We start from the raw sequence: 9,332 nt of genomic DNA, 5'->3' as shown, positions 1-9,332 counted from the left end.
CCATTAGGAGTCAAGGCTTACGCCTGGCTGCAGTGCTTCAAAGTGGTGATATCTCCATCTTACAGGTGGGGCACCTATGGGAATACATAGCCCAAAGGCACTTGTAGCCAGCTGGGAGCTAAATCCCCACTGCTTGATGGGGTTAATGGCAATAGAGCACAGAACCACTTTAATGAGGACCGTATTTAAAACACCTGCTGAAGTTGGTAGTCCATGGTGTTTTTTCTCAAAATGACTGTTTCTGGTCTGGAAAGGAACTTGGCTGAGGATGTCGTTGTGCCCCAAAAGCCTCTTACTCCCCAGCTGCTTGCAAGCTGACAAGCTGTCTGGATGGCTGTTCTGCATCCCTCCTGGCCCCTGAGCTGGCTGCGGGGCAGTGCTGAGAAAATCCTTTGGGAAGCTGCTCTGGGTGCTGGTGTTAATGGTTCAGGAAGCTGTGATTAAAGGCTGACCAGTGAGGAAAACTCGGTCTGTGCAATGTGGTCATCTGTCTCACACTGGCTTGCCACTGCAAGGTTAGTTAGGGGTGTGATTTATGGGCAGTGACTGGCTTAAAATTAAAGGAGTATCAAAACGTTTGAGTTGGAATCAGTCCTCACACACAAGAACTTTAAAACCTAAATAGGCCCCAGAATCAGTCTTTTATAATTATGTATATAAAAAATGAGACTGTTTTGGAATGACTGACATTGACCATGTTTCTTCAAATAACATAATGAATTAAAAGTACCTCGGGTTGGCCATTGATTCTTTTTCTTCTTCTCTTACAGTAGGCAAACATTCACAATCAGCTGAAACAGGATGAGAAACAAGGTGATAGTTACTCTTGGCAGTTACTCTGCTTTATTTCAAAATCACATCAAACTTCTTTTTGTGCAGCCACTCTAGTACATAAACCTGCTCTTCTGCATCATTTTATCTATTAAAATCTGCATGTTCCAAGCAGTGTAAATATTATGTGTTTGAAATCCTCCTTCCCTTTGATAGGTACTGTGGTAACTTCTTTGTTAGATACGTTTCAGTTGTTTGTGTACACATAGGCAAGCACACGACCTTTGAGGACTGTTTCCCACGAGCTACCTTGGGAGGATCATTTGTTAGCCCTCCACAGCTTACAGCTGCACCTATGCTTCATCATCCAGTGCTGAATTTAGGGGTGGGGTTTAGGGAACATTACTGAAAAAAACATAATGCAAAATTTTTGCTCCCTTCTGTCCACAGAAATTAAAAACTCAGTGTTTCCCTACATATTGTACTTGATGCCTTAATTTCATGACTGCCCCTTAGAACTTGTTTTCAGCTGGAGATTATAGACCGAGAAGGTCAAAACCCCGTCATCTGGAGAGTTTTGCTAATGGGAAGAGATGCTCCAAAGGGTTTTATGTCCTAAAAACCAAAACATCTCTAGGAGGTCAGACAGATGGGCTGTTTGAATGGAAGGCAAGGGACCAGGAATTTAAAAACAAGGTTTCAGCATTTCCAAGCCAGTGAGAAGCTGTTAGCATGGCTTGTTACATATTGGTTTGTGATCAGGTCCCAGCTAATTCACACAGAAGACCTGTGCTTGGGTAGGAGAACCTTGAAAGAGGATGCAGATCAGAGATTTTCAGCTGGGAGAAAACTAGGGAAAAATAGAAGATGCTTGAAAAAGAAATAGCTAAGAGGGAGTTGAAGATGCTTCTGGGGGTAGGCACAGCGGGTACCAAGTGCTGGCAGACTCAGTGGGGAGGATGTAGTCAGGGATCAGCAGCAAAGAGCAGCTTGTGCTTCATGCAGCAGAGATCACAAGTTAAGGAAAGGAAACAACAAGAGGAGGGGGGCAGTGATAAGATCTTGGCAGCGATTTTACGTAAACAGTGGTCTGAGCTACGAGTAAATACTTGTTTCTTCTACAACAGCACAATGCGAACCACAGAACTGTAGAAACTCTCGACTGAAAGGACTGGATTCTTCATAGAAACTAGGATCGTGCATTTAAAAATATAAATTCTGTTCACAGCTATACTTGTTTTTAACAAGTGCCTACTGGAAACTCAAAACATTTATGATATTCCCTCATATGTTAAAAATAAGCTCCCACACAAACTAAAATACTCCTCTGAACAATCCTACCCCTGACATTCGTGCTGCTATTTCTGTAGTAAAGAGTAAAGAACACAACTAAAAATGTTTTAGGAAAATCAGTGACACAAATACAAAATGCCTTACATTGGTTTTCTACGCGTGGGATCTACGTCAGCTAGAAAGAGAGGGATGATGGAGTAGAGGGGTTACCGTGTACCATTTTTGTTCATGCTGTTCATCCACTTATCAAGCTCTTCCATTTCTATCTCCATAACAGAGGGGGTGTCTTCTTCAAAAATAGGACTTGAGAAAAAGACATTACACAAAGGCTTAAATCAGAAAACATTTAAGGCAGTAGTTGTGCATGATTCCCTCATAATTCCAGGCATTTGTGGCTGCTCTGGAAAGCTGCCCCAGACTAGACACTTAAAAAGGCATCGTCATAGCTATCCGAACTCTGTATGTATTTGAATATCGCCATTTATTCTTCTCTTTACCAATTGTTTCTGTAGTCACACGATAGAAAAATTGTTTTTAGCACCCCCCCCCCCCCCCCCCCCAAAACTAATTTAATATCGTTTCTCGTGATTATTGGCAAGATGGAGCTCAATAGAAGTTATCACTGGGGGAAGAGCTGCGCAGGTCTCAGCAGGTTCCTGCAGCAGCCAGAGGATTACTTCCAGGGCAGCTGCCTCACATAGGGCAACCTTGAAAGATGGGGAAGCTGGACACGAAGCTTGTTCTGAACAGCAAGAGGCTGTGGTGAGCCCAGGGACCGACCTCTGCTCGTGGCATGGCCATATCTCGTGGTGGCTGGCGGGGCCAGGGGCAGATGCTGCATGGGTCCCTGTGGGGCAGCTCTCGCCCGCCCTATCCCGCTGCCTCTCCTCTGCCTGTTGCCTGAAAGATACACCCCGAAGTTGCACGTTAGCCACCTCTAGAGGGTGTTCACTGCAACGATTAGTGGAAAATTTAGCAGTGTTTGGTGCGTGCTTAAATGAAACCAGACAGTGCAGGGGGCAAAAACCAGCAAGCCTGTTAGAGTAACAGAATTTAAAAAAAAAAAAAAAAAAGTGATATAAACTTTACCTTTTTACATTTTCACTTCCCAACTCATCTGGAAAAGAAAACAAAAGTTGCTGTTCACAGTTATGCTGTTTGTATATACACTCTCTATATTATGGGCAAATCCTGCACTAGGGTCACTTCAAACAGGTTCTGTTTTCACAGGGAGTAACCATCCACTTCTAGATGAAAGGCAGCACATCCCGCCCTGCTTGCCTGCCATTTCCAGAGCAGCCCGTTATGTTTAATCCTCGGCACACTAAATGAAGCTTGCCGTGAGCTCAGCCTGCCAGGGGTTGAGTGGATGTCAGTGCCACAGTGGGCAGGAAGGCACGGACAGCCAGTTCCCTGCCGGGGCAGGCGTAATGAGGAAAGTGGCATCCCAAGAAGGGGCCTCGGCTGTTACAAAAGCATTTACTGGAAGCAGGGGAGGTTTTGCTGCGGCCTGCACAAGGTCAGTCCACCTTTGCCGGGGGGCTCTCCTCATGGGGAGGAGAAGGGTAGAGGCTGGCGTGTGGCAGCTTAAATCCCAGTTAAGCAAATGAGCCAGCCCGATGCCAAAAGGGGTACAGGGCTAGCTACAACCCCAAGACAAAATGAAGATAGGAAAAAAAAAAAAAAAAAGCAGTGTAACAGCCATTATTCAGACAAGCAACTTCCCCTCCAGGGGTTCTTGAAGTGACTGAAAAGCCACGGCTCTCAAAAACTCTTGTTTTATTGTAGCTCCCAGCAGCCTCACCCTGTGGGGTGAGCACTAAAGTCACCTTGCATGGGATTACCAAGCACAAGGACAGCATGGCACAGCCACATCCCTCGTCCGTATGGGAACTGCGAGGAGCCAGAGCAGCAGCACCAGCTCTCACTGAGGGACTGCTGCGTGAGTCTCCTCACTCCTTTTCTGCTTGGGAGACATGGAGCTAAAACCAGAGATAAGCATCCTAAATGGGGCATCCCAGTCCTTGAAATAGCATTTTGTGAATGATATTCTAAAGATATCCTCCTGATGCACAAGAAGAGAAATTTACCTTGCTTAGACTTTTTCCTTTTATGGACTACTATAAAAGCTATAACCAGAAAAATCAGCAGGGCCAGCAGCACAGCGGGGACAGCATACACCAAGACAGATGGCTCCTCTGTCTCTAGGCTCTCGTTATTGCTCTTGTCATGCAGTTCAGTGGTTGGAATGCTTTCTGCTTCAGAGCTGCCTTCAGTAGGCCTTGTAGAGACCAGGACTGGCTGGGTGCTGCCCACGGTTGTAGAGGACGCAGGAGTCACAGCAGGAGAAGGTATCACTGTGGCGGTGGGTAATGTTGGTGATCCATAGCCAGAACCATCCTCGCTGTTTTCGGAGCCTGCCAAACATAGGAGGACAGCTTAACATTGTGTGGGTTTTACTGGTGTTATCAGACAGTCAAAGCATGCAGCTTTAGTATTCATCTTTCATTTGATGTTTAAAAAAAGACAGCAAACGCACACGTACACACGTGTGAAGTCTGGGCCACCAGATGCCAAATTAGATGTGGAGTTTGTCACAAACCCTTACTGTGGCAGGGCTCTTCAGCTGCCTTGCAAAGGGACATGTCAGCCCCTGTGGTCTGCCTGCCCGCAGCTGCCGTGTTTGCCCTGCAGGCTGACATCAGTTCTCGCGCTCTCCTGAAAGCCTTCTGCTGCCCTGCCGAGCACGCTGTCCCTCTCCATGCTCAGCCTGTGCCTGAGGAGACCCTGCTCCCAGGCTCACCAGCCCTTCCAGCTCACTCATCTCACCCTCCTCCAATTCTTTAACCCTGTCTGGCCATGCAGCAAGGAGGAACGGGTCTGAAAGGAAGCACGAAGCCTGCGGGCGCTGCTGACTTTCACTTCTGCATTGGCTGGAGGAGGTAGCAGCACAGGGACGATACCGGCTGCACACGCAGTTCACAGTGGTAAAGACACAACGCTGCTTCTTTGTCATAACTGTGAAGGTTGCGGGTTTTGAATCTGGATCTGGGTTTTGATTTCATTTAGCGTACATTTTGCAAGGCAATTGGCCAAAATTGGCTATATTGGTGATACTGAAACAAGACTGTTTGATGCCAATTAAAAGTCCTTGTTGACAGTCATGGAATTTAAAGCTTGATGGCAGCACAGCAAATTGCGGCCTGCCTTGTATTCCATGCTATTGCCAAAAACCCTGTGGTAGCCAGGGGCGTGGGAATCAGTCCCTCAATAAATTACACCTACAGGTTTCCAAATGCAAATTAACTGCTTGAAGTGAACTGGTGACTTTTTATATCACCTGCCCTTTCAGACAGGGCGCCGCTGTGGCGCAGCATTTATGCCGTAACACAGGACAGGACGGCATGACTTCTGCAGTGACATGGTGCTCCCTGCTCTCGTCAGGCGCTGGGCAGCCGCGGTTTCCACTCGAGCTAGCAAGAGCTTCAGGTTTTCAGCACCTCAGCACTGGCATTTCAAATCTCACAGGACTGGATCTGAAAGTACTTAGCATTTTAAATGCTTTAGTAAACACATTAATCTTCATAATGGCCCTGAGAGATGAGCAGTTATCATCTCCATTTTACAAATGAGGAATCAGAAGGACAGGAATCTGTCCTTCCCAGGGACACCGAGCAAGAGAGGAAAACTGGGGTGAGAGCGCTATCTCTTGCTTAACCCACTCTGCAGCACCTCCTCGCCACCCAGGTCTGCCTCAGGAAGGAGATGAGTATCTCACAAGACACGAACCCCAATTTCAAATGAATGCAATGCTTCGAGTGTGGCAGCAGTGATTTATCTGGATCTTTGTGCCACGTTTATCACACAGGCACCTGATTGTTTCACCCTCTCCTGAAAGCTAGGAAAGAATGTTAATGCTTCATAAATAATTTTAATACTCAGTAAATAATGCCTAATACTTTAATAAAATATTTGATACTGCAAAGGTCACCAGCCTCTTCCACTGCAATAAGACAACAAAAATGTTAGCTCTTCAATGGCAAAATGCTTCATGTCAGTAATGTCTGTCACTTTCTTCCCTGCCTAGTATTTCAGTGCCTTTACAGGCAGTGACCCCTTACATGTGCACTCCTCGACCCGCTCACGTGAGCTGCTGGCTGTCATTAATCCCAGCAAAGAGGATGGGAGGGAAAGCACCTCTCCATTATTATTTTTTGGCCATATATATTTGCACCGCAGTGCCACAGGACCATTCCTGTGACCTTGCTTCCTCTTTCTCCTCTAGCCATCCTCCTTGAAAGCCGTCAGCTGCCTTATTTGATATGTTTGCAATGACAAGCCAAGTGCTAAAAATAGCACAAAGGGTGTGGGGGAAATAGTTTATTTTCCATTTACTATTAGAGATAAAATGGATTTTCCAAATGTCTGAAGCATGATGTGACTCTAAAGCAAAAGCAAGCGGTCACATCTCATTAAATGCAGTATTAGGCTTTCAGCTACAGTGCACGTTGTGTTTGATATCCAAGAGAGACGTTTCCAATGTCTCTGTTACTTTTTATTTGCCTGTTTTTGAGCTGTAAAGCAGATTTCAAATCTGTTATCTCTGTGTGAAATAGAACTATATTTTCTAGTCTCCAGACAAAGAAAGTGGCAAATCACAAGGAGTGACCTTGTTGCCTTGTAATTTTGTTCGCTTTACATAATTCCGGGGCCAAAACACCACCTCTTCTTTGGGCAGTATTTCCTCTTACTAAGGCCTTTTCTTTGAGAGACTTGAATGTGTCTTTCAGCAGCCGGGCAGACAATTGCACAAGGCTCTTGCAAAGATATTGCTCCAATTTCCCGTGTTTCACCTGCTGCCTTGGCACATCCCCATGAGGTGAATGAAAGGTAGATGTTGCAAGGTTTGGAGCATGGTCAGAGAGTGCCTGAAAGCCGGAGGGTTTGTGGGATGTTATTCAGGCACTTTCTCCATGCTCGGAGAGAGACAGATCTGCTGATCTCTGTGTAGACACCTCCTCGACTTTGCAGAGCACTTCTTGCTGGGCTCAGCCTTGCGCTTTTGGCCAGGTTCTGACACCCGCACCCAGTGCCTTCTGCACGTCGTCTTGAGGGAAGCTGATGATGGCACAACACAGCTTTTTCCCAGCCCACATCACCACTTTTTGCCCTTGTAAGAAGGATGAGGGGCTGGCATGTGGCTGGGCCCCATCCTGACAGGGAGCTGGGCGCTGCATGAGCACCTGGTTGCAGCAAGAAGCTAAGGTGTTCCCACCGCCAAGAGGATCTGGGCACCAGGGGGCCTGAATGCTGGAGCAAGCAGCAGCAGTGGCTCAAAAAAGGTTCCACTACAGCTGGTATGAATGACAAAAGGGCTCTGTCCCTCTATGCAGATACTGTGGTATGAGGCATTATTCAGAATTTTCTCCTTATAAAATACACTCGAGTGACTGATGGGTTTTGCAGGTGCCTCCAAGCCTGCCTTTCAAGGGAAGCAAAGGGGGCTGAACATCCTGAGCAGCTTTGCAGGCCGGGATCAGCAGCTGTGCAGCAAACAAACAAACAAACAAGCAGCATTTCTGCTGTTGCTGCCCTTCTTCCCCTGCGGTTTGCGTTGCGGCACTCTGAGGGGTGATAGGAGCTGCTGGATGCAGCAAGCAGGCAAACAGGTTTCTGGCTTCGGCTGGATGGGAGGCAAAGGCAAATGGCACGCAGTCAGCACGTCGCGTTCTGCTGGCAAGGCCCTGGCCTCCCTCCTGGGCTCGCACTGAACTCAGACTGAGTCTCCGAAGGGAGCATTTCAGCTTGCACAACAGCTCCTACATGCCGAGCAGAAGGCTCGGGAGAAGGCGACAGAAGAAGCCGAGCCTCTGAGGCCGCGCAGAGTAGGCCGACATGCCTCCTCCCGGCCCTGCCGCGCACCACACACACTCCTACGGCTCCTCTCCGCCCTGGGGCTCGCCTCGGCGGCTGCCTGGCACACCCCTGCCTCTCGCCCTGCCAGCGGCGCCCATGGCGGAGGTGCCGTGCCCGCCGCGGTCGGCCGGGGCCTGCCCGGGCCGCGTGCTGCTGCAGGCCCCGCGGGCTGGCTGCCGGGCCCACGCGCCGCCCGACGGGCTGAGCCAGCGTCTCGGGGCGGCTCATCCGCAGAGAGGATCCTGTTAAAGAGGGGTGTTAGGGAGTGCTGTCTTAGTAGACAGCACTCCCTAACACCCCGAGCGGGGAGAGAGGGTTTGGGGTGCACTTCTTGGCCAAGGAAATAGCTTTCTCCTTGCTGCGCGCCCATTCCGCCCCAAGTGCTCTTTAAACAGCAGATGTGGTCCTGTGTTTACAGACAGACCGTGAGCCCACAGCCTCATCCGTCACCCGAGAGCTAAATATTTTCAAGACCGAATCATGTTGCTTTTTTTTTCTTCTATTTGACCCTGTGCCGTTCCAGCTCCACATCAGTGGTACCTGTGCAACTCTACCGTGTCCAGAAACTCATGGTGTAAACCTCTCAGTGCCCCCTGCTCTCAGCGGTACCCCAAAATTAAAAGTTCAGCAGCTCTCAAGGCTCGGCTGCAACCATAGAGGTCTCTCGAGGGACAACAGGCAGGAGTCGCTGACTGAAATTTAGCATAAAATCCTGCTGACGTAAAAGGGAGATTTTCTGAAATGCCCCTGAAGCACTTGAATAAATGCAGTAGAGGTTACTGTGTCTGGTTGGAAAGGAGGAGGAGTAGTAAATAAAAACAAAGATTTGTTTGGCAGAAAGGGTTCTCATCTGCTTTTAGGGGGCTGCACTTTGGAAAGAGAGAATGTATAGCAAATCCTCCTTTCTTCTTGTCTTGCTCTGTGTTAGAAGCTATAGGAAGGGCCTTAATATTTGCTTCTAGGCTTGGCACACACCAATGTAGGTGTTGTGCAAACCCCAAAGTCCCTTCCACCCAGAGCCAGTGCTGGGACCTCAGGCACGCTCAAAGAGCTGCCGCCCCAGAGTAATTGCAGTGCAGCTGGGACAAAACTGTCTGTTCATAATAATCCAAACGGCGAGGTGAGGATTTTACAAGGCTCCAGCAAGGTATGGGAACACGGTTTATAAAGGCTTCCATCTGCCTTTAGATCTGCTGCTAGATCTAATCTTACTCCTATCACCTACTTTTTTCAAAGCTCTTTCTAGACAGCAGAGGTGAGACCGTGGGGATCCCAGAGCTTCTGCCCCCTTTCCCAACACACTGCTCTGAGGGAGGTAACAGTGTCTGGGACTGGAGGATAAAAGAAGAAAG

General features: G+C 48.2%; 1 protein-coding gene and 1 long non-coding RNA gene across 8 annotated transcripts in view; one reads left to right on the top strand and one right to left on the bottom strand.

The window, feature by feature from the left end:
- TMEM154 (transmembrane protein 154) overlaps nucleotides 1-9,332 on the bottom strand; it is a 28,769-nt gene that overhangs the window by 6,194 nt on the left and 13,243 nt on the right. For 2 of the 7 annotated variants that reach the window (XM_038178210.2, XM_038178211.2), the window contains exons 2-6: nucleotides 4,155-4,481; nucleotides 3,154-3,181; nucleotides 2,845-2,964; nucleotides 2,282-2,367; nucleotides 731-791 (exon numbers count right to left, since the gene is read on the bottom strand). In XM_038178210.2, the coding sequence (XP_038034138.1) occupies nucleotides 731-791; nucleotides 2,282-2,367; nucleotides 2,845-2,964; nucleotides 3,154-3,181; nucleotides 4,155-4,481 (622 nt within the window). Of the gene's footprint in view, nucleotides 1-730; nucleotides 792-2,208; nucleotides 2,368-2,844; nucleotides 2,965-3,153; nucleotides 3,182-4,154; nucleotides 4,482-9,332 lie in introns of all 7 variants that reach the window. The other 5 variants (XM_021273330.4, XM_021273332.4, XR_002402828.4 and 2 more) reach the window with 4 other exon arrangements.
- The window catches only part of LOC140002449 (uncharacterized), a 38,625-nt gene that overhangs the window by 17,775 nt on the left and 11,518 nt on the right, over nucleotides 1-9,332 (top strand). The gene's annotated exons all lie outside the window — the stretch shown is intronic.

Source organism: Anas platyrhynchos, chromosome 4 (assembly GCF_047663525.1).
Source record: "Anas platyrhynchos isolate ZD024472 breed Pekin duck chromosome 4, IASCAAS_PekinDuck_T2T, whole genome shotgun sequence".
NCBI lineage: Eukaryota > Metazoa > Chordata > Aves > Anseriformes > Anatidae > Anas > Anas platyrhynchos.
Note: the sequence above shows the minus strand (reverse complement) of the source record. Positions and strands in the feature narration are given on the sequence as shown.